At 41.4% G+C, this 25,482-nt stretch overlaps 1 protein-coding gene across 1 annotated transcript in view; it reads right to left on the bottom strand.

The window, feature by feature from the left end:
* The window catches only part of SNTB1 (syntrophin beta 1), a 220,599-nt gene that overhangs the window by 80,403 nt on the left and 114,714 nt on the right, over positions 1–25,482 (bottom strand). The window contains exon 3 of the mRNA XM_045805722.2: positions 4,666–4,873. Within this exon, the coding sequence (XP_045661678.2) occupies positions 4,666–4,873 (208 nt within the window). The remainder of the gene's footprint in view (positions 1–4,665; positions 4,874–25,482) is intronic.

Below are 25,482 nucleotides of genomic sequence, written 5' to 3'. Positions count from 1 at the left end.
TGCATCTCAGAGCTCCCGACTGGGTTTTTTTTTGTTGTTGTTTCCTTGTGTTGTGTTTTTGTGTTTTTCATCTGACAAGAAATAGTTTGCAAACTAAGATAACAAGGTAAAGCAAAGGCAACACGTGATGAAAACAGAACCCAACAATTTTGCCATGTCCCTGTTGATTAGTGTTTTTCTAAGGAGCAAGAGAGTCAGAGCCTAGTTTATTTTTCTCTTGTCTGAAATTGGACCATTGAAAACACCTCAGTAATAACAGCTGCAAAAAGATTAAAGAACAATGACTGAAACACTGTGTTTGGGGCATATTATATTTTACAGTTCCGGGTGAAGATTAGCACCTATAGGCCCTTTTGGGGTAGGTTGGGGCTTGTAAGGAGGTAAAAGTTTTAAGACCAAGAAAAACCAAGGAAAGACCACATTGGTACACCTGACCCATCTACAGGTAAGGGTACTCACAGGGAAAGCAGCACAGGGCCTGGACTGTTACTGCCATAGTTCAGAGGACCAGGAAGTGAAGGAGACCAAAAAAAAAAAAAAAAGGCTCCAGCTCAAAGGCTGTTGGCCCAGTGCTGACCTTGACATTGTAGGGAGTCCAGAGACTGGCTAGGAGAGTTCAATCAAGGAAAGACTAAAATCAGGTGCAATGCATAAGCTGCAGTGGATTCTTCTAAAAATTAAAGAAATCATGATTATCATCACATTGTTCCACTCTCTAATTATTCCCGTATCTTAATTTAGAGTGTGACTTTAGATAAAACACCTTCCATTCTCTGGGTCCCAGATTCCTCATCTGTACAAAGAAGAGGTCGGTTTAGATCACTGTGGTAGTTCAGGCTGTTATCACAGAACACCATAGACTGGGTGGCTTAACCGCAAACACTTATTTCTCATAGTTCTGGAGGCTGAAAGTGCAAGATCAGGGTGCCAACATGGGGTTCTGGTGAGGGCCCTTGTCCTGGGCTATACCCTCACATGGTGGAGAGAGTGCTCTGGTCTCTTCATCCCTAAGAAAGGCACCAATCCCATCGTGGGCACTCTACGCTCATGACCTCATCCAAGCCTCATTACCTTCCAAAGGTCCAACCCTCAAGTACCATCACCTTGAGGATAAGGGCTTCAATATATGGATTTGGGGGGACAGGAATGTTCATTCCCTAGCAATTACCTCTGAGTCCCTTCTCTCCTATATTATATATGAAGGTTCCCTATTGCCCACCAAATCAAATTCAAATCATCTGTCCAGCTTTCGATATCATAATTGGATGCCATCCAAGGTACCAGATGTGTTTGATGAACCCTCACCTCCCTTTAGATCAGTCTCTAGCTTGCCTTCACTACAAGCTGTATTAATTCATTACCTCCACTTTTTTCTATGTTCATTCTCCTCTCTTGGAGTGCACTGAACTCTCTTCATTACCTCAAGGACTAGCCATTTTGGCAGAGCCATTCTTCCAGTCCTCAACCATCTCACAGGGAAGAATGGCATTAATATTAAGTCTTCCTCCTGTGGAGTATAGAGGTTTTAGGATTAGCACAGACAGGATTTTAAAAGGGAAGTTGTTGTTGTTGTTTCATATTGTTTTTGTTCATGTAAATGCCAGTTCTAAAAATCTGAAATTAAATTTAATGTGTTCAAACCATGTCCCAGAGCTGCTGTTATTAATCACAAAACCAAAGATTAACAGCATGGGAAAAGACAAAGGACATCAATTTAAGGTAAATTACAGCTGAATATATATAGGCTCACACTTTCCATCTTTACAAATACCAAGCAAATTCTCTGATATTTGTGATAATATAAGAAGGCTACAGTATTAAGGATTTGCCATTCATTGTAACATTTTGCTGAAAACCATGTGTATGCCTCCACACTAGGATTCAGTATTAAATATTTAATCAAAAAAGATTCCAGCCTGGATTTTTTTCCTTAGGACTTGATCTATGGTAATCTTTTGAGAAGTTCTGAAGCTGAAGGCAATAAAAGACATTCTTGCTTCTGATAATTGTCTATGGTAAGTCATTACTGCTCTTAGGAATACAATGTATAATACAAGTTGAAGAAACATCTGTAATGGTTACCTGAATTTATAAGAACAATACTATTCTAAAACCAAAAAGAGCTTTTTATGAGCTTTTATTACTGTTCCATGGAAATGCCTAATAATGTGTCTACTGATTATATGGGACAAGCAGACAACGTATAAGCGAGAAAATGGAAACTTTGGAAAAAATGTCAACATCATTAATAATGACACAATTGTATTTTCCAACATTTCCAAACAGTAATGAAGTTTGTGTTAAAAGAGATGGAAAAAAAGAAAGAACCTCCAGGAGTTGAGAGCATCTCAGTCACTTGGAGGTAGATATGTGTGCTGGACAGCTCCCTTTGACCCTCCAGGTCCAGTCTCTACCCTTTTCTACTCTGCTCCTGCCTTTGGAGAAGGAGCTTATCAGAACGCATCAAGTGGGCTCCCTTGCCACTGGCTTCCGGGCAACCTCAGCCAATGGGAGGCACCAGCAGGAGATCAGTGCTCGGGGTCGCAGGGGTTGTACTTCCCTCCCAAAGACCATAGCTCTTAGTGGTGGCCCTTTTCTGTAGCTATGAGTCTTGCTAGTTTCAGGTAACTGCTCCTTGTCCTTGCTATTTCAGATTAAGGGGTGGCAGTGGAGTGCTTATCCATCTCTTCTTGGTTTTCCTTACCTTGGCCACACCTTACAAATTATCCCTTCATTAAATTCCTTCCAATCATCACTTTTGAGTTTGCCATCCACTTCCTGCCAGGACCCTGAGATTTCCAGGACATCTGCCAATTTACTCAGGGCCCTAAGCAAGTGAGGACATCTTTTTATCCCAAACCTCTCCTCCTCCTATAGCAGATAATGTCTGCTGCTTTGACTTCCCCAGAATCCATTCAGTCTGTTCCTTGCATAGCAGCCAAACTTGCCATTGGAGAACCACCTCTCCTCATCTCTCAGGGCACAAGGTTTGGGTGAGGCTGATCCCAGCACAACCCAGGGTGAACATCTGATCTAAGTCAGTTCAGTCAGGCTTAATCTAAGGACTTCTGTTGGAACAATAAGGGCAAAAAGGCTTTTATTCAGGCAGACAGGTGGCTGTAATGGAAAACACAAGCCTGGAACTGTTGGGCCAAGGATGAGGGCTTGCCTACATGTACACCAATGAAGTGGGCAGGGTGCAAAAAGACGGGAAGCAGGACTACTATCGTTATTTGGACCCCTGGATCCCACCATGCCTGCAGCTGATTCTTGGGCACTGTTCACTGTTCTCAAAAGTGATACATCCCTTTTTTGCTCAAGCTGAGTTGAGCTTTCTGTCATTTGCAATGGAACGATCCCCCACACATTTGGAGGGAGTAAAAAATAGAGAGTATTAGAGACTGTTGACTTCTAAAATGCTGTCATCCTGATCTGCAGTATTGTTTTCATTGAGAACCCCAGCACATAGGTCACGAGAGGCTACCTGTGGCTTTTGTTTATTACACTCTGGGTGCTACCACCACCTGCATTGTTCCTTTCATCCTTTGAAATCTGTGACAGATGGGACAACACCAAATCAAACAGCCCACTCTGTGTTGAACTCTGTGGCTGAGACCCAGGCATGAACTGGTGCAAACAAAGAACAATGGTGGAAAACAGCCTAATGCTCTGTTCAAGTATTACTTTCAAGTGCTGTTTGACTGGGCCTGCTCAGATGACATGGTTCACTGGCAGGAAAGCTGTTTATTGCGACAATCATTATTCCCGTTTACCGCCTATTACAATGTGAGTCACTGGGAGGTCAGACTGTTCCAAAAGCCCCGTGTTCCTGAGCACTCCAGGTCAAGTTCAAGGGACAGCAATCAGGTATAGGGATAATGGCAAAGGTTCAATCCTTTGAAATGAAGAGAAGGGTTAACTCCCAGCAGACTCCTGCAAAGTGAGTTTTACTATCTTCAACGTATCATGTAGCTTGGGAAAAGAAATCAGAGTGACAGTGTTAACATGACCCAGGTCCTTTTCCACAGTAGCTGTCTTCCCTGAGAACAAAGATTAAATCTTCACTCATCCTTATACACTTCACTTCTGCCTAGTACCGTGCCTTGCACAAAATAGGTGCTCACAAATGATGACCTTCAGGGCCTGCTGGCTTAAAACACAGATAAAATACAAGATAATATATCAAAAGAGTTCACACCTGGTAGTTGCTAAGGACTCTTTGCTGTTATTGTTATTATTTGTAAATGAATGTATCCACATTATTAATACGCAGGTTCGTGAAAACTCACAGAAACTCCCTCGTTAAGCAACCTGTTCCACTTCCTTACCTCACAAGGCAAAAAAGCTCCATTGTGCCTTCAAGTTATTTTCCCTGACCTTCATATGTGTGACAAACTACACATCTACTCACTCATTCATCCATTCGACAAAGACTCTGTGACCACCTGCAATTTGCAACATATTGGACTCTCTGGGGGATTCAAAGCGGATTAGGACACAGCCCCCCATGTATGACACAAGCCTGCTGGAGATGGACAGGAAGTCCAAAGAGCCTGTGAATGAGAGATCCAGCCTGTGCAGCGAGGTAACTGACTTCACGGTTGCAACAGGTGCTGGGAGAACCCGGGGGGGAAATGTCTACTCCTGGGGGAGCATTCTCCTTACCTTATCTGCAAGCCAGCCAAGATGCCTGATCTCTCGGCTCCCAGCAATGCCTGTTTTCCCCAGCTGCTCTCTGACCTCAGCAATCACTTGGGTCAGCAGGTCACTAACATTGGAATGGATGGCACTGAACCAGGCCTGGGCAGTGGCTGAGTCCTTGCTCCTTAGGATCACCGTGTGCTTAGCATCTGGAGAGTGGATTTCAAGCTGCCTGGAGAAACAGAGAGAGAAGGGTTAGAAAGTTTCCTGGTAGGTCATGCTTTGTCAAGTCCTGGGCCACAAAGGTCAATTAATTCTGTACTCTGATTTTTGGACTTTGTCAGCTTTGCACGGTTTATCTTAATGCTCCCCTCATCCATCCATTCATTAATACATTTGTTCATCCACAAACATCCACTGAATGCCTAGGTATTGGTCTAGATATTGGGGACATAGTTATTCAACCACCAAGTCATCTGAATGAAGAAGTTCTGGTTATCCTGTTATTCAGCTGACTGGCTTATCAATAGCATCATATCAAGACTTCCAAACTGTGACCTGATACTAACTTGCTTTACCTCTCAATCCACAGAGGTTTTTAATAATGTACGCACATGCTTGCTGCTACTGTAGGAAGTAGACTGAAATATCTACCCCACGCTTAATCCTACTGCTCAGTGTTAATTGTGAGTATTTAAGAACCAAAGATGACCAAACTTTGCATTCCTCAGGAATCCTGTCTGTGGCATACTTCCCTACCATTTAATCCTGTGTAATGAAGAAGTGACTCGGCCTAGGAAGCAGTCACAGTGGGGAGAGAGGCACACTAAGAGCTCTCTTTAAAGTCAAGTAAGAAAGAAAAGAAAGAAAAGAAGGCAAAAGTCAAACACCAAAGCTTACCCCAGAACTCCATATGGACCACCTGAGATACAGAGTGAGATCTGCATACTGTCATTGTGGTAAAAGAACGAAGTTCTAGATAGATTTTTTTTTTTTTGAAGTACTCCTAGATTAACATGACATTGCAAAAATAGTATATATTTGGACAGTATAATGGACCTCTCTGTCCTTTATACCCTTCCCCCAGTCTTTCCCTATGGTTATGGAATACAATATCGAAGCCAGGAAACTGACATTGGTGCAACGTAGGTGTGTGGTTCTATGCCATTTTATCCCCTGTGAATCACAGCACTCAGAATACAGGACTATTCCATCCCCACAAAGCCCTCCCTCTAGCTACCCCGATAGTCACAATGCTCCCCTCTCCACTGTCATCCCAAATCCCTCACAACTATTAACCTGTCCTTCACATCTATACTTTTTAGACAGCTAATTTTTATTGCAGGGAGAGAAAAACCCCACGTTTATTCATTCATGTATACATGCAAATAAATATTTTTACATTCATGTTTGCATCAGAAAGATATAGGAATTGGGAAGATTCAAAACTGAATAAAAATGATCCATTTGTTATTTCACCCCTTAATTATTATGCTACCATGCATTGAATATTTACTATTTATATATGTATTTCTCATAATATCCCTAAGACTGATATTATTAATCCTATTTAACAGAAGAAAAAACTAAAGTTCGGAGGGAGAGATAATTTACCCAAGATCACACAGTGATGCTAGGATTCAAACCTATGTTCATTAGGCTCAAAATCCCATGAATTTAGGTACTTTATTACAGTGTCTCTCCTTTAGGCAGGACAACATCCCATGGGGGGGGGGGCTCGTTTTCTTCCACAGCTGTCTGAAGTCTCATTCTCATGCTCAATAGTATCTTTAGCTCCTGAGTTTCAAAATAACAATTTTGCAGATCACCTGAAAATCAGAAGTCCCAATGCAACTTGGCCTCGTTAACATTCAAAACCAAACTTTTAGAGTGAGTAAACCTTTTTACTCATAAACTTAAATTGTAGAAAAGGAATGATTTAGAAAGTGGAATGTCTCGGGGTAAGTTTTAGCAAAAATTAGCACTTTGGTCAAAAATTTGCAAAACAAGACTCCTAAGACTCCAAAGGTTTTTTGTGATAAAACAGGGAATTCTTTAGGTGCCATCTGTCCTCAGAAGAAAAAAAAAAATCTCATGCCTCTTGCGCACTTTTCAAAGAAATGGGAGGTAATTCTTAACCACAGTTGTCACTTTTTAGTAAAGTTACATAGCTAAATACCAACCACGGTTCTCAAAAAGCATTAATGAGGGCTTAATGTGCTTTTCTTTTCAGTTTTTCTTATTTTAAAGATTTTTACTTCTCTTTTTTTTTTAAGTAGGCTCCATGCCCAGCATAGAACCCAACGTGGGGCTCGAACCCACGACACTGAGATCAAGAACTCACGACACTGAGATCAAGACTTGAGGTGAGATCAAGAGTTGAGACGCCTCACCGACTGAGCCACCCAGGTGCCCCAGGATTTTAAAGTTATCTCTATCCCACGTGGGGCTCAAACCCACAACCCCCAAGATCAGGAGTTGCCTGCTCTACTGACTGAGCCAGCCAGGCGCCCCTCGGTGTGCTTTTCAAATTATTCTAACATGATCTGTTATTCCAAAAATTTAAAACCTGCAACTATTTCATTTACAATATTTTCTTTTGAAGACCCGGATTTGTTTTTAAACAAATGACGGTCTGGGAAGCCGCCACTCCCCAGGTATCACACACACATACACAAATGATGCCTGCAAGAAAGAAAGGAAACGAAGAACATCTTCTTTGTTGGATTGCCAGCCTGCCCCCAGAGGAAAGCTGACTTGTAAACAAAGGTACAGGCTAATGATAAGAGGCCTGTTTCTCCTAGGTCCTAACAGCATTTAGCATCATTAATTTTTAAGTAAACTTTTTAAGTATAACCTACAGACAGAAGAGTGTACAAATCGCAGTGCACAGATGTACTTTTGCAAAGGGAACACATTTGCGGAACTACCACTCAGATCAAGGAACAGAACATTACACGTGTCCCAGAAGTCCCCTTCAGGCCCCCTTTCCAGTTATTACACCCCTCTCCGCTACTCCCTGCACCAAATCACCACTACTCGGATTTCTGTCACCACGGATTACTTTGATATCAGCCAAAATGCATGAGTTTTTGTTTTCATTGGCTGTGGTTGCCTGAAGTACAGAGAGGATCTTGGGCTATTTCTGGGGCAAACTAGAGGGTCCTATGCTTTTAGTGGTGGTTCTCAAAGGGCAGCCAACCGGCAGCAGCAGCACCACCTGGGGAACTTACTAGAAAAGTAAATTCTCAGATCTCACTCTGAAAGCACTGAATTAGGAATTCTGGGGGTGGGGCCCAGGAATCACCCACCAGGTAAATCTGATACAACTAGAGTTTGAGGAAGGTTGCTCTATGGGTTCATAAGAATCCCTGAGCTTGGTTGGTTGCCAGGGTTTCCAGTGGCCAAAAGGTGGATCAAGCTCCTCCAATCAGTCTTAAAGTGCCAAAGAAAGAACACACAGGACACAGCAGAGAGGCCTGTGGTTTTTTTATAGTCAAAAAAAAAAAAAAAAAGGCAGAAGTTCTCAATCAAAAGTGTTCTTCAGAATCCCCTCTACCTCTGTTCCACCTAAAAGAGCTCCATGAGGCCCACGTGCAGGATGTCGATAGGAATGGGGGCCATCACTAGAGCTACAAACATCTGCTAAGGCCCCTTAGTTTTCTCAGTGCCAAAACTAACCAGCAACTGTGAGGGCGAAAGGAGATGGGGAACTGTTTTACCTTTCTGAAATACTTTGCTGATAACATACCACAAAAAAAAACATTTTCATATATTTCACGTAACCCATTTTTTAAAAGCAATTTCAACTCCAGTAAGTACTTCATCAATTTGTAAATGTATGGAAGGAGATAAAGATGAAGAAATGAAGTAGAAATAGGGGAGGGGAGGAGGGGGAGAGGAGGAAAAGGGAAATAAAAACTCTAGGGTGGAAATGCTACTGTGGCTGGGTAGCTGAAGTCATTAAGGTCAGGGAATCACAAATGCATGACACACCGGAAGTAAAAAAAAGCACCCCCGGGCAGGGGCACCTGGGGAGCTCAGTTGGATGGGTGACCAACTCTTGGTTTTAGCTGAAGTCATGATCTCTGGGTTGTGAGATCGAGAGCTCCACGTGGGGCTCTGTGCTGGGCGTGAAGCCAGCTTAAGATGCTCTCTGTTCCCCCCTCCCCTTCTCTCTGTCCCTCTCTGTCTCTAAAAATAAAATAAAATAAAATAAAATAAAATAAAATAAAATAAAATAAAATAAAATAAAATAAATAAATAAAATAAATTATAATAATAAATAATATCTTAAGAAAAAAGCACGGGCGAAGCAGTGTCATACCACTGATGTCAAAGTGATTTTTATAAATGTTTGTAACTGTGGAGACTATTCTGGGAAATGTATCCAGGTGGGTTCAACGAGGAGGGAAATTGAGCAACACAAGGACAAGATTAGAAAGGAGACTTCACTGTCTCACATTCTACCTTCTGGATTTTGTTCCCTGTATCCATTGTGTATTCACTGTACTGGATGGTAGAGAAGGAGGAGGAGGAAGAGCAGGTGGATCGGGCTTGTCTCAAATCCAAGCTCTGTCACTTTATGAACTCTACTCTCTTATGACCATCTGTGATTCTGTCTGCCCAGTTTCCATTCCCCCTTTCTGGCAACAAGCTTTACCCCCATTCTCAGCCTCAGTGGTTTGGGGACTCAATGGTTTGAGTGTTGTAGGTGTGATGTGATTTGGGTCATGGAGATCTAGACCCAGGATTTCTACAGGAGTAATTGTTAAGGAGATTTTTTTCCTTATTGCATCTACTGAGGGGTCAGATAAAATCATGGATCTACTGAAGGCCATCTTGCCATCAAGAAGGGAGGGTCTGCCTGCAAATGAAGCCAACACTGAGGAAAACAGAGTTGAGAGTGCTGGATCCAGCCATACCTGACACACAGCATATCCTGTACTTTTCTCCTATGTTCCCCTTTTTGCTTAAATCAATTTGAATTGGGTTGTGAGATACAACTAGAAGTCCTGACTCACTGACCACAAATAGGTCACATAATTTCTATGAGCCTCAAGTTTCTTTATCCCCTGTACAATAGGGGTGGTGGTGATGATAATGATGATGAAGTGATAATGATGATTATAATGGAAGTGGTAAAATAAAATCTTCACGGGGTTACTAGAGCATCAAATGAGATAATAATTGTGAAAGTGCTTTGTGACTTGTAAATCCTGATATTAGCAGGTGCCATTTATGCTTTCAGCATTTTAAGACTCTTCTGTTGGCTCAGTAACAGGGAAAAGGCACTGTATTAGTGAATACAATGCTTTTGAATTGTCTGCACATATGAGCACATATAAGCAAGTTAGTTCTTTCCTAACTACACCATTAATAGAGAGACAAGGCATGCATATTGAAACAAAATCCTAGTAAATCTCTTGAGTTACAAAATGGAGTCAGAAACATGCAGTGATTTCTTAATCCATGTACACAAAGATATGCTGTGCCTACATTTCAGTTTTCAAGAAAACTCACAGGTGTTTAGCATGTGTTGGGTGTCGCTGTCCCCAGGAAGCTCACCATGTATATGGTAGAATGAATAGCATCATTCCAAATTCATGTCTACCCAGAACCTCAGAATGTGACTGATTTAGAAATAGAACCTTTGCAGATGTAATTAAAGTAAGGATGGTGATGAGATCCTTATTCCATTCATCTACCCACTGAATTAGAGTGGGTCCTATATCCAAGGAGGTGTCATTGTAAGAGACAGAGAAGACACGGAGACACAGAGAAGAAGGCAGTGGGAAGATGGACATAGGGATTGGAGTGATACATCCCAGTCAACAATTGCCCAAGATTGGGAAGCACTGGAAGCTAGGACAGAGGCATGGGATGGTTTCTCCCTCAGAGCTTCTGGAAGGAAACAGCCCTGCCAACTCCTTGATTTCACACTTCTGGCCTCCAAAACTGAGAGGGAATTAATTTCTGTTGTTTTAAGCTTCCCCATTTGTGCCCACTTTGTTACGGCAGTCCTAGAAAACTAACACACCGGTGGTGTAACTATCTTCTTGCACGTAGTTGAAGGGGAACTGCATGAATGTGTAAAATACACAGAAGCTGAAGTACTCCTAAGATACAGATCACTTAGAATGATGGCAATCATGCTTCCACGTCGACACACCTTAGAGTTAAACAGTCTTCTCCTTGGCAAAAACAAACAAAAAACCCTTACCCCACCAGCATTCAATTCTATAACCAGAAAGAGAAAGGAAACCCTCCTGAAATGAGGGACACAGATAAAGCAGTAGGAAGCACGCAGGCCCATAGTAGGCCTTGCTCAGTAAATCAGAGTGCCTTCTACTTCCCTCCTGGAATTAAAAAAAAAAAAAAAATCTAGACAACCTCCTTGCTAGCTGATGAGTCCTACATTTCTGGAACCGGGAAAGAGGAGGGAGGGAGCAAATAAAGGAGCAATAAAGTCAGGACGGCTGATTGGAGCTATTTTCAGCAGGCCAGTCTTTTATAACTCCTATTTTGTTCCCCAGTTGAACTGACCACTGCTTGATGAATTGTGTTTATCTGTAGTTCAGTGATAAAGTTCTCTTTTAATTCCCTGCTGAATAGAAATATTTAGGGCAATGCCACAGCTGTGTTTATTCTCACACTCCACCACAGTTATGTAAATACTGCCTATGGAACTATTTCTGATAAAGGCCCATACCAACCCCGAGGAATTACACGCTCACTAGATGTCTGCCAAGATGAGCAGTTTCGATCCAGCTTGGCACAGCCTATGAATGATATCACAGCTTCTCAGAGATCATTTGGCAAACCTTGCAATAAAAGAGTAATTTTCTTACCCTCTTACTCTTTTAAAGACTCCTGCTGAGACAAATAATATTTCCCAGAATTCTCTACTCCCCCTGTTTAGAAACACGAGGCTGCCACATAAAACTTGAAGCCTCTTAACACAAAATTAATAAATAAAACCTGCAACCTGGCAACAAAGGTTTCACGCGACCTTTCCCCTCTAATGCGAGGCTGGAGAAAACACAGGTAAAGGTAGTCAGGAGGAGAAGCCCTCTGGGCTTGTAGCAACCACTGGGAATGGAGGGGAATTCATTCAAACCACGTGGTTCTCGGTCATTACGGTTGCTTCTAGTTCCATGAATCTCTGATTCCCAAGGCTGATACAAAATATTCCCTCACAGACACATAGATGGCACACCATTAATAGTGGCTATCTCTAGACAGTTGAATTTTGAGGGTTTTTTTTATTTCTACCTTTCTGCTTTTCTTTAATTTCTAAATCTTTTGCAATGAAGTCAGACAAATATTAGGGAAAAAGTTTCTTTAAGAAAGGGAATGTTCGCCTACCTTTTCACTAGGAAAAATATCTTTATGTGAACAAGAAAACGCTACAGAATAAAGGAGAAAAAAAATAAGAATCTTTTTTTAAATCCTCAAATTGGTTGTAACTAAAAGACTTCAAAAGGAAGAGATAAGAGGCCCGTATTTACAGTATTCATAATGAGGAGAACTTGTCCTGTGGGGATGAAAACGCCACCACCAAAGGTATTCACTTTCCTCATTTTGTCCCTTCCGCCAGGCTATGAGGGGAATGGTATTAAGGTGTCGACTTTACAGATGAGAAGATGGCACCTTGGAGGGGCTAGTATGTTCAATCTTCCGGTCAGTAAGAGGCAAAGCTGGAACTGGATCCCTATCGCGTCTGACTACACTGCCTGTGTCTTAATCATTATGTTCCATTGAGTAGAATGTTCGTAAAATGTGGTTTGTTGCTTCCAAGAGTAGAGGATGTTTTTCATCTTGGTTGCTGCTCACTGTCCTTCAGACCCCCTTCCTGTGTATTTGGAAAGTTTTCCAAGTTAGGAGTGGAGCTTCCCTGTGATAGTACCCAGAATTCAAGTTTCCCGTCTTTCTTGCTGCTCGGGCTCATAGCCACTCACTCAAAATGGCAAGGATGCACCGTGAGAAAGTAGTTGTGTATGGAATCCATCTTTTGGCGAGTATGGTGGTGGAGGCATCCAGCTCTTACTGGCAGTGGTGGCAGATCTTGGCCAGTCCCGAGTTGTTACTGGGGCAAGCTGAGCTGAGGCAGTTGGGCGCACGGTGGCATGGTTGTTAAGTGGCTCAGCAACAGTGGGATTTCTTCTAGAACAGCATTCTCAACGTGAATGGGTGTTGAGCTTAGCCTGCCTCTCCGAACTCTTTGGGAAATATGTGAGCATTCTCATATCCTCAGCCAGAGTTGATTCTATTGCCTGAAACCACAATCCCCTGCTAAGAATGCAGATTTTGGAATCTAGTTGCCATGATGGGAGCTAATGAGATCACCTAAGGAATATGTCAAGTGTGAGCAGTGAACAGAAAAGGAGCCAGAAAAGGTGTTCTGCTGTTTTTCACAAAATCCCATTTCAAAAACAGGTCACGCATGATATAGTATTCTGCTAGGCTCTGAGGGAACCTGACGATATCTCTCATGTTGGCTAGCTTTCAGTTTTTCAGTAACACATAAATTTACAAAATATGTGAAGAATTTCAGCACTTCGACTTTCCTAGGGGAATGATATCATTATCAAAGTTTTAGAAGACGAGTCAGCTAATGTCAAACTAGAGAAAACATTTTGTTTTTCCACTACGAACTTCATCTGTACCTCACGGAATACTCTGTGATTTGACCTTACTCAACTGATTTTCTTTTTAAGCCATTTAAATATACATGTGCTATGCAGGTCAAATAAATTTACATTCGTCTCCAGATTCTTAACATCCTACACTGACAGCATAACAGTCCATCCCAGAGTCCAGTCCAGAGCATAGCATTTGCAGTCTGAACATCTATTTTTGCTTCTTTTGAATTAGATTATTTTGGGCTGGAGTTAGCAAATAAAAATATAGGATGCCCAGTGAAATGTGAATTTCAAATAAACAATGAACAGTTGTTAGTGTTGAGTACGTCTTGCATAATACCTAGCGGAAGAAATGGTATAAAATACATGGAAAGGATATAGAAAATAAAACCGATAGGACTTCATGATGGATTAGTTCTGAGGGATGGGGAGGAGGGAAGTGTCACGGAGTTTTCTGGCTTAGACAGCTGAATGAATGACAGTGTCTGTTACTAAGATAAAAAATTGAAAATGGTTCAGATTTGGCAAGAAACACGAGGTGGGTAAATGTCTCTATCTTCACTTAGGTATCTTGTAATAACCTCAAACTTGTAATGTATATCTAGACCAGCTACACCCCAAGAGTCTGTCTCATCTATGATTATTTTCATGGAATTAACTTCTTCCCGATAATCCATGTTGGATGACCCAATCGTTCTTGATGTCTCCTGTCCTCTCCTCCCAGTATCCATTCAGTCTCCAAGTTTTATCACTATTACCTTGGTGGTATCTCCCTTTCAGAAGAGATAGCCAGGCTATACATTAGCAAGTTTTCTCAGTGGAGCTAGGGTAAGCACTTGTCTAGGATGGGATGTAAGTTTTACTTTGTAGGCCAACTTTCATCAAATGGTAACCGTTGCCTGAAATGATATTAAAAAGAGCCTGAGGTCTCATGCTAGACTCAATGAGTAAAAGTAGCATCATCATATATTGACATCTGCCATGGACATGGGAGTGGGGACTGGCAGCACTCATGTTTTCTATTTGATATTTCTAGAAAGCATTTTGAAATGTAGCTCTCACATGTAGCTCCTGATTGCCCCAAGCTTGGAGAGAGTCATGGCTTTCTGTCACCCAATAATTTCTCTTTCAAGGCTTATCCCTTAATAGTTTATCTCTCCCTCTAGATTGTAAATTCCCTGAAGGTATGATATATATTATGTTAATATCCCCCTACTGCCTGACACACAGAGGGGCATAGCCTGTAAGTTTCTCCTGGGCTAAGTGAATGGATGGCTCTATCACTAACAGTTTGTCCAGACTCGATGGTGGCTCCCTTTCTAACATCTTGTCAAAGTTCTAGAACTCCCTCCCTTTACATTGTGGTTTTCCCTTACTACACGTTAACCCTTTCAGTCTTGAATAATGAAATTTAATTCTATGGTACAAAGTGCTTCGGTTCTAAATCATAATACTTATTTAATTTAAATAAATAAAGTCAAACATGTTTTAATGTCCCAGAAGGATAGTTTCCATGGATGATGTATAATAGTAGTCAATTCTGAAGTGTTTAGTTAATATCATATTATCTTGTTTATCAGACAATTTGTCATACATAATTTTCTTAGGCTAATTTGTGATCTTGCCAGCCTTATCCAGGTTGGATGTAAAAGCAGACAGACTTGCAAATGTGTATAAATTAGGGTCAAAAGATGACACGAAATCAAAGTAACAAAGAATACCTCTATCTGAGAGGTAAGAACAGAAGTGGATGCCATTGAACACATTTCTGTCTGACTCATGGACAAAATTACAAGACGGCTTGTCATTCATTGATTAACCAATAATTTTTGAGTGCCTGGTACCTACCTAGACATGGCATGAGGCACACGAGGGGAAGGGAACTGAACATAGATATGATTTCTGCAATCCCTGAGATTACAGTCTAGCAATCTTGGACAAGTACACACGTTCTTAAGTTTTCAAATAACATGAAAAATTCCTACCATGAGAGAATAATTTGTATCTGTTTTAGGAACAATCTTTTATTCAGTTCTTAATAAACTAAGCAGTAATTCACCACCGTGAAGTCTGCAGCTCCTTCTACATATAATAGTACTTCACCGAAGCCAAAATCACGCTCATCTGTTCTGTTTTAATTTCTACTAAGTCTTTCTTTTTAAGGAGGGAGGAGAAGGGGAGAAGGACAAAAGCATTGTATCTCCAGTGCCCCTATATAGAGAAAGATCCTTCAACAAGGATTATTAGTCACCACCCAGCAGAGAAGAGGGGCCCATGAGAATGGTAAAGACGAGGGAAAATTTGGATGAGATGAGAAGGATTTAAAGAGGCCACCACATGAAGGGACTAGAATAGCCGTGGAACTGGGGTTCAGAAAAGTGGAAAAAACCATAGGCAATTTTAGTTAGCATGGGAGCACTAGATGAAGAGAAGTAGAAACCAAAATGATCCTAGTTAAATGGATGAACAAATGAATGATCAAAGACAGAATTAGCAATCCAGAAAGAATTTAGAGGCCATTTAACCCAACCACTCATTTCAAAGGTGAAAAATCTCTAGGGAGGAGAAGTGATTTATTTATCCAAGGTCACACCTGTAGGTAGCAGTACTACTGAACCTAGAATCCAGAATTCCTAACAAGGATGTTTATCCAAGTTCGGGCACAGAGAGCTCACACGCTGGAGGCCAACTTACCTTTCTTTACAATTTTCCAGAGGGCTGGTCCTGAATTTGGGGCCAATACCTCTTTCTGCATTTGAAACAGTCACTGTAATACTATGTAGATATTTCACTGTCAAAGTATTTATGGAAATGACAGCTTCATAATTATTTTCTCTGTGAAGCCTTTGCTCAAAGACATGTTCACCTCTTTTGTAGATAGCAATAATCATTTCATTACTTGAAGGGTTTAAACAAGCACAAACAAATCAGCTACCCACAAAATTGCTATTTTTAAAAAATCAATGTCTGAACTATCTAGACAAGTTTTAAATTGTCATGCAATTCTGTACTGGTTGCAAGAGAGGGTGAAAATCAGAATAATGCTAATGATCATCCCAAGTTTCAAAAGGTCACACTACATGAAATTCAATCTTCTTCATTCTTACAGTAAATGCCAAGGTGCCAAACAAGTTGGGAAGGGAGTCAATCTCTCTGTGAAGGAGCAAAGCTGTGGGTTAGATTTGTTTAATTTTGTTTTGACTTTATTAGTTTTTTTTCCTTAAAGAAAATACATGTTAAAATAGTAGAACGGAAAAGTTGTTACTCATGAAGGAAATTTACTTAAAGCTTTGTACTTCTTGACATGGAGGTATATGGGGAGGAAGAATGGGGAGGAGGGTAGGCCATGGGACGGGCAAGGAGAATGCCCTGAGTCTGTGGTTGCTACAGGGAAGAGCTGAGCTCCTGGGCTGGTCAGATGCCTGCCTCTGCCTATAGCATTCCAAACATGTGCTCCCTCCAGATGTGCAAGTCAATTGATTGAACTTGCTGTTTTCAGCTTCGTACCCTTGGGCAATCTGCATGAGGGCTGCTTATCAATTACACTGGAGTGCGTTTACCAAGATTTCAAGATATCCCTCAAAACAATAAAAAAATCAACCAGCCAACCAAACAAACAACAAACAAAAACCAAAAGAAACCAGATACTTACATGGGGCAAGTACAGATAAGCTTAATCACATCTGAGTTATTCATTCAAAAATCTTTATTGAATGCTTACTCTCTGCCGGGCAGTCTGCTAGGCGCTAGGGTCACTGAGTCCAACAACATGGCCATGGCCTTCAAGGAGCTTGTTGTCCATGGGGCTAAGGGAGGTGCTGGCAGACAAGAACCTGATGATTGCCCTCCGGGAGTGGTCACGTAGTACAGTGGTTAAAAAGTCGTTAATGGAGTCAGTCAGCCTTGGTCTGTGCAGTGGCTATGAGCTGAGCATCCTTGAGTGAAAAACTCAACCTCTCTGCATCCTAGTTTCTTTATCTACAAAGAGGAGTGGGCTGAGTTATAACAAATATAACCCCTGGAACAATGATGATCCTAAAGCTTAATTATTTTAAATATTTTTTATTTAAGTTCAATTTAGTTAACATATAGTGTATTATTAGTTTCAGGGGTAGAATTTAGTGATTCATCAGTTGCCTATAACACCCAGTGCTCATTACATCAAATGCCCTCCTTAATGCCCATCTGCCAGTTACCCCATTCCCCTACCCACCTCCCCTCCAGCAACCCACAGTTTGTTTTCTAGAGTTAAGAGTCTCTTATGGTTTGCCTCCCTCTCTGTTTTTACCTTGTTTTATTTTTCCTTCCTTTTGAAGGGAGAGGATAAGTTGGCTAAATCAAAAAGGAGGAGGAGTAGCCAAGGGGAATATCCAAGGGAGACGGGCAGCCTGAGCAAAGCACAGAAGGGGAAAATTGCATTGCACATTGTGGAAACTGCGTACAGTTCTTTAATGGCTTAGACAAAGTTTAGGGAAGAGGCAGGCAAGGAAGTGGGAACACAAACAGGAGAGTCCAATGAAGACACACTGCCAGAATTTCATTTAAGCAAGTGATGTGATGGAGGTGTATTTTAGTGAGATAACGCTGGGAAGATGGGATTGGGGGGGGACAGAGACTGGAGGCACGGAGACCTGCTAGGACATCTCTGCAGTGACAGGGCGGCAGCAGTAGAAAGGCAAAGGAAAGACCACATTAGATATTAAAGGTTAAACTACAGCAGAGTAAGAAGAGCGTTCTATTGTGACCATCTGATTTACGAATTAATACTTGTATCTTCGGGAAAATGTGTCCTCCAAATATTGAATTCAAAAATGCCCATGCATGCATGCAGGAGTCCACTAGGCATGGGAGGAGGAGTGGGATACAAAGAGAAGTCGGATGTAGTCCAAGCCATTTATAGCCTAGTGAAGGGGATGGTACCAAAATAATTATAATAGAGGGCACAACAGGTGTGCCATTAAAGAAGCACAGAGTATCCAAGGGAGGCATGTTGGAGGGTAAGGATCAGGAAATAGTTCAGGAAGGGAAAGGCATTTGAGATGGGCCTCATGGAATACGAGGATTTTGACAGGTGGGGAATGAAGGGCGGGCATTCCAGTTCGTGGGGACCATCCATGACCAGGGACAGAGATGCTAAGGGTGTTTAAGAATAGCAAATAGTCCAGTTTTTCTGGAAAACTATTTCTATAACTGCATTGATTTTTTTAACAGTGTTGCTGAGATAAAACTGACATACAATTAACTGTACATTCAGTAACGAGTAAGTTTAGACGTATGTATACCCACCATGATGGCTCTTCTTCCCTCCATTTCTCTTTTTATACCTTAGTTTGCATTATCTAGAATTTTAATAAATGGAATCATCTAGCATATATTCCTTTTTTCCATATAGTATCATTATTTTGAGAGTCATACATGTTGTAGTACGTGTCAGTAGTTCATTCCCTTTTATGACCAAGTAGTAACCATTGTAGGACACACCCCTGTTTATTTATCCATGTGCTCTTGATAGGCATGTGGGTTCTTTCCAGTTTTTGGTTATTACAAATAATGGTGCTAGGAACATCTGTGGTTTTTTTTATAGATACATGCTTTCATTTCTCTTGGGTAAATAGCTAGGAGAATTGCTGATTCATAGGTTAGGTAGGTGTGTGTTTAACATTTTAAGGAATTCCCAAACTGTGTATCAAAGTGGTTGTAACAGGGCGCCTGGGTGGCTCAGTCAGTTAAGTGGCCGACTCTTGATTTCCTCTCAGGTCATGGTCTCATGGTCATGGGATCCAGCCTCATGTCGGTGTCCGGGCTCAGATGGAGTCCACTTGAGATTCTTTCCCTCGTCCTCTACCCCTCCCCCACTCATGCTCTCACTCTTCTTCTCTCAAATGACGAAATGAATAAAATCTTTTTGAAAAAAGTGGTTGCACCATTTTTCATTCCCATTCGGCAGTGGATGGAGGTTCTAATTCTTCCACATCCTTGTCAACACTTGATATGATCAGTGTTTTTAATTTCAGCCAAATTAAACCATGTCATGGTATCACACTGGTTTTACTTTACATGTCTATAATGACCAATGATGTGCATCTTCTCTTGTGCTTATTTTCTATCCATCTACCTTCTACAGTGAAGTCTTTGTATACATTTCTGCTGTTTTGTTTTAAAAATGTATTATTGTTTTTTTCTTATTTAATTTAGAGAGCTTTTCATATATATATGTCTGGATATATGTCCTTTATCAGAGACATGCTTTGCAAATATTTTCTCCCAGTCTGTGACTTGTGTTTTCATTCTCTTAAGAATTAGTTTTAATTTTAATGAAATCCAATCTATCAATTTTTCTTTATGGATTGTGATTTTGGGGCCACATATAGAACCTCCGACTGAACCAACTCCACAAAAACTTTCTCCTATGTCCTCTAGAAGTTTTATAGCTTTAGGTTTTACATTTAAGTTGATGACACATTTCAACTAGTTTTTGTATGTAAGGCATGGATTGGAACTCTTTTTTTTTTTTTGCATTTGAGTATCCCATTTTTACCGTACCACTCACAATAAAGACTATTCTTTTTCTACTGAACTGCCTTTGTACTTCTCTTGAAAAATCAGTTGTGCACCTACACAGGAGTCTTTTCCTGGACTCCGTATTATGTTCCATTAGCCGATTATCTATCTTGATGTCAGTATCTCACTTTTTGATGACTGTAAACTTTATAAAAACTCCTGAATGATATGGTGTGAACCATCCAACTTTGTTTTCTTCAGAGCTGTTTGGCTATTTCTATATGCAGACTCTATTATGTTTCCATATGAATTTTTTAATCCATTCTCCCATTTCTGTAGAAAGACCCATTGCGATTTTGATGAGTATGGCGATACACCTACAGATCAGTGAGGGGAGAGTTGTCATCTTAACAAGACAGAGCCATTCTTTTCTGTATTCCCGTCTTTCTACTTGACATCATTTTCTTTCTGCTTGAAGGACTTTCTTTAGCACCTCTTGCACAGGCCTGGGGTAACAAGATCTTTCAGCCTTTGTATGTCAGAAGAAGGCTTTATTTCACCGTAATTTCTGAAAGGTATTTTCACTAGATATAGAATTCTAACTTGACACTTGTGTTTTTCTTTCAGTACGTGGAAAGATCCTGCTTGACTTTCTCATTTGCATTGCTTCTAAGGAGAAATCAGTTGCTGTCTTGGTTTACTCAGGCTGCTATCACAGAATACCACGGACTGGGCGGCTTATAAATGCAAATTTATTGCTCACAGTTCTGCATCTTGGGAGGTCCAAGGTCAAGGCTCCAGCACATTCCGTGTCTGGTGAGGAGGTGCTTCTGATTCATACAGAGTCACCTTCTCTTTTTACTCATATGGTGGAAGGGACTGGGAATTTCCAGGATCTCTTTAAAAGGTCGGTAACCCCATCATGAGGGCTCCACCCTCATGACCTGAACAGCTCCCCGAGGCTCCGAGGCTCCGTCTGCTAACACCATCACACTGAGGATTAGGTTTCAACATATGAATTTGGGGGGTGGGGACAAAAAAATATTCATCTACACCAGTTGCCTTTTCTTTGTTGCTTTCAAGGTAATGTGTCTTTTTTCTTTGGCAGCTAATTTTAAGCTTTTCATCACTGGTGTTGAGCAATTTGATAATAATGTGACTTGGTGTCACCTTCTGCATGTTTCTTATATCTAGAGTATATTGAGCTTCTATGGATTAGTGGGTTTATAGTTTTTATCAAAATGGGACCGTTTTCAGCCAGTTTTTCTTTGAAAGCTTTTCTTCCTCTGCCCCCTTTGAGGACTGAACTATAGGTATATTAGGCTGCTTGAATTGGTACCATAGCTCAATGATTCTATGTTCATGTTTTTAAAAAATTATCCTTTCTCTCTGTTTCCCTATGGACAGTTTTTACTACTGGGTCTCTTCTGTTATTAGTATTAGCCAATGTGATTTTCATTTCGCACAATGTAGTTTTCATCCCAGGAGCTTGATTTGGATCTTTTTTGTATCTTCCATGTCTTTCGCTAGCTTTTTGAATGTATAGAGCACAGCTGCATGAACTGTTTTAATGTCCTTGTAGGCTAATTCTAATATCTGGGTCATTTTGGGGTCCATTTCAATTGACTGGCTCTCCTCTGCATCAGGAAACATATTTTCCCTACTACTTTGCATGCCTGCTAATGTTTTAGTAGATGCCAGACATTGCGAATCTTAATTTGTTGAGTGCTGGATAGGTTTATAGTCCTAAAAATATTCTTGAGCGTTTTTTGTTCGTTTGTTTTGGTTTTTTTCCAGGACACAGTTAAGTTACTTGGAAACCATTTGATCTTTTTAGGTATTGTTTTAGGGTTGTTAGATAGAACTGGGATGGTGTTCCATCTAGGATGAAGTCTGTTCCTTTGTGCACTCTGTGAATCACGACATTTTCCAGTCCCACCTCAGGACAGGCATTATGCCTGGCCTTATGGGAGTGCTGAGCAATGTTACCTCTAATCCTTCGGGGTAGTTTTTTCCCTTGGTCTTACACAGTTTGCTCATAGGCACACTGATCAAGTACTCCACTCACCTTGAGGAGATACCCCCCCCCCCAAAAAAATCTCCAGAATTCTCTCTGTGCAGTTCTCCTCTCTACTACCTGCCCTGTAGGTAATAGCTGTACTGGTCTTGCCAGACTCAAGATCTCCTCCCTGTCCTCCCAACTGAGGGGGCCTTTCAGGCTCCACTGGGGTGCTCTGTCCCTGTGCCATTGCCTGAAAACTCTCTCAAGGCAGAAAGTGAGGGCAATCTCAGGGACTGTCTTGTTTCCCATCTCTCAGGAACCACTGCCTGAAATCCAAGGTCTTGAGCACATCTTTCACCTGCGCTCTGGTTGTTTCAGGTACGAGGGAGGATAAATCTAGTTCCTGTTACTCCATCTTGCTCAGAGCAGAAGTCTTGTACCTTGCCCATCAGTAGAAGTCTTTAAGATAAGGTCTTTTCAGCATGATAGTCTTCATAATGAAGGCATTATGGCATGTACCACCACTGATGTATTAAGTGACAGCTTAGACTGTATTCACTTCATGTCACTTCAAAGGCAATAAGGTAGCTACTGTGATTATAAAGATGAACCCACCCAACGGGGGCTCTGCCTTCCTGGTTTCCAGATACAGCAAACAAGTGTGAAAGGAACCGATTATAGGGCTTGTATATTATCCTTGCTTTTAACATTCCCTCTTTTTGAATGGCGCCTGCCAACACCATCACTAATTATGCATAAAGGACAGCTGGAGGAACTAAGAACCTCGAGTCACAGGATTTTGCTAATTTTAAGCAGCCCTTAGGCTTAGACTTAGGGGCAGAAGTTGAAACTGTATAGGGAAGTGGTTTATGCTGATGAGCTGTTGACTTCTCTAGTTCATGCTATTACTCTGCTCTCATAACCAGGATAGAAAGCTGGCTCTACTTCAGATAGGAGGAGATAAAGCCCTAAATGTCCCCCGCTCCAAGAATCTGAGGGAACAAAACAGGCTGAGGTAAGGTACAAGGTTGATGACATCAAGGAGCTGGATTACATATAACCATCTCCACAGTGCTTCCAATTTTGAGATGAGCATTTCATAAAAGTCATTCGAAGCAATATGTTGACCTTTCATGAGTTGGAGCAGCTGACATTTTGCCTGGATCAGAGCCAGGGTGGGCGCTATTCTAAACGAGAAATCAGTTATCCCATCTGCACTGAAGGAACTTTCCTGATCATTTGTTAAAGCTTTATTTCCAAGGCACTGTGTGAATTTAATTAATTTTCCCATCACCATCCCCTCCTTAATAAAATCCTCACACCTGTGGATTCACTAGGAAATTGAATTTCAGCTCTAGAAAACAAACCAAAAAAAAAAGACATTCAACTAAAGGAGGAGAGCTTAGTTTGGGGAAAGCCGAGTGATCGAATCAAAATGAAAGTGCCTCTCAAACTGTAATGAGATGAATCATATTAAAATGCAGATTCTGGTTCAACAGGCCTGGAGTGGGGCCTGAGATTCAGTATTTCTCACAAGCCCTCAGGTGACGCATTGCCTCTGGTTGTCTCCGTAGCACACTTCGAGTTGCAAGGAGCTGGCAGATACTGAAACCTCATTCATGTTTCATTTTTCCACTAAGTCATTGTCGTAACCTAGGAACCTTTCCAACTGAGCTTCAGTTTACTCTGATATAAACTGTTCTCTAAGGTCCCTTCCAGATCCTCAAAATGTATAGTGTTCCCGGAAAGTACAGGTCTAGCTTTTCTGGACTTGTGAAGTCACGCATTCTATTGGCAGACGTGCACTGAGCACCTACTATGTGTCAGGCACTGAATAAGGTCCTGGCTAATTAAGGATGCACTAGATCAAACCCCTGCACTAAGACATCAATTCAGAGAGAGAAGCAAGCACTGATCATGTGATGCCTCGCACGCTACCAAGTTGCTTCAGCAACGGTCGGTTGTTAAGAGTACATAGACGTCTGAGAGTCTAACTGTGTTTTGGAAAGCAGGTGGGAGGGGCTGTCATCCTACAGTGGCTCTCAGACTCAAGTGTGCATCAGAATCACCTGTAGGCTTGTTGAACTACAGATCACTGGGTCCCACCCATCGACCTATAAGAATTTGTATTTCTAACAAATTTCCAGGCGATGCTGATGTTTCCGGTCTGGGATCATACTATGAGAAACACCGTTCTAGACTTCAAGCCACACCAACGAATGAAACAGGGTTTTTGCTTTGGATTAGATGACCAGAAGGAGACACAGTTCAGTGGAGGAAACAGGCTTGTCTTTGCCTCACCGCATACAGAATGGATAGGATAATGTTGGGAGGGGTTTGAAGACAGAGAGAGAGAGTACAGTGATAGTTCTATGCTGCGTGAGCTTTGGATTCAGAAAGGGATAGGCTCAAAGCCCAGTCCTGTCACTTCACTGCCTTGGTCTTAGTATAGCAAGTGCCAAAAAATGATGGTTGGTGTTTCTCGGAATAATAATAGCAATGATTCTATCTGGAGGGAGGGAGACAGGAAAGACTGCCCAGAGCAGGTAATATCTGTGTGATGACTGGTAGCTCGAGAAATAGATCTGTTAAGGGTTAGCGGGTAGTGAGGTAAGTAGATGATTCTAAGTAGAAGGTGTCACCAAGGTGTCAAATTACACAGTACTCTAGTCACTAAGTACTTTATGGTATGTGTGCACATATTATGGCCTTGTGAACATAATCAAATTTAAGATTCCTTGGGAGAAACTAGCTCTTTAAAGGATTCTTATGTACAATTCCTCTGTGAAGTCAAAAGCAAGACAGGTTTCAGTGGCAAGTGCACAATGGTCACGGACTCGGAAGTCCTGGGTTCAAGTCCCAGATCTGCCTCCTAGCAGTTAGTTCTGCAACATGTGGCATCCGTGTACCTGTGACCTTTCCATTTCTATCAACTCTACAATGCGGCTACCATTATCATTACTGCCATTCTCTATATGGGAAGACTGAGCCCCAAAAGGATTAGATAAAATGCCCAAGGTTATTAACTAGGAAATACGGACTGAGCCAGTATTTGACCTCAAGTCTATCAGATCAAGTTTTATGCTTTGGGATTTTTCCTTTTGATTATTTTAAAAGATGATTTTCCATACTTCACCTAATGATTAGACACAATGAGAATATTTGTTAAAACTGTAGATTTCTAAGCTCTTTCTATGGAGGTTCCAATTCTGTGGGTCTGAGATGGGGCCAGGATTCTGTGTTTTTAATCACTGACTGCCTCTACCCCATCCCTGCCACTATATAAATTTGGGGGAAATTGGAAAGCATCATTACCTCTTATAGTGGGTTGAATAATGTCTCCCCAAAATTCATGTCTACCTAGGACCTCAAGGCAACCCCTTACTTGAAACTGGGTCCTGACAGATGTAATTAGTTAAAATGAGGTCATCGTGGATTAGGGTGGCCCTAAATCCAATGACTAATATTCTTATAAGAAGAGGACACAGGGGTGCCTGGGTTGCTCAGTCGGTTAAGCATCTGACTCTTGATTTTGGCTCAGGTCACGATCCCAGGGTGGTGAGATTGCGCCTTGTGTCAGGCTCCATGCTGGGTGTGGACCCTGCTTAAGATTCTCTCTCTCCCTCTCCGTATGCCCCTCCCTCCCCATTTATGCACGTGTGTTCTTTCTCTCTCACTCCCTCTCTCTTAAAA

This window comes from Ursus americanus, chromosome 9 (genome assembly GCF_024610735.1).
Source record: "Ursus americanus isolate L20-20 chromosome 9, mUrsAme1.1.p, whole genome shotgun sequence".
NCBI lineage: Eukaryota > Metazoa > Chordata > Mammalia > Carnivora > Ursidae > Ursus > Ursus americanus.
This window is presented reverse-complemented; position numbering and strand designations above follow the sequence as displayed.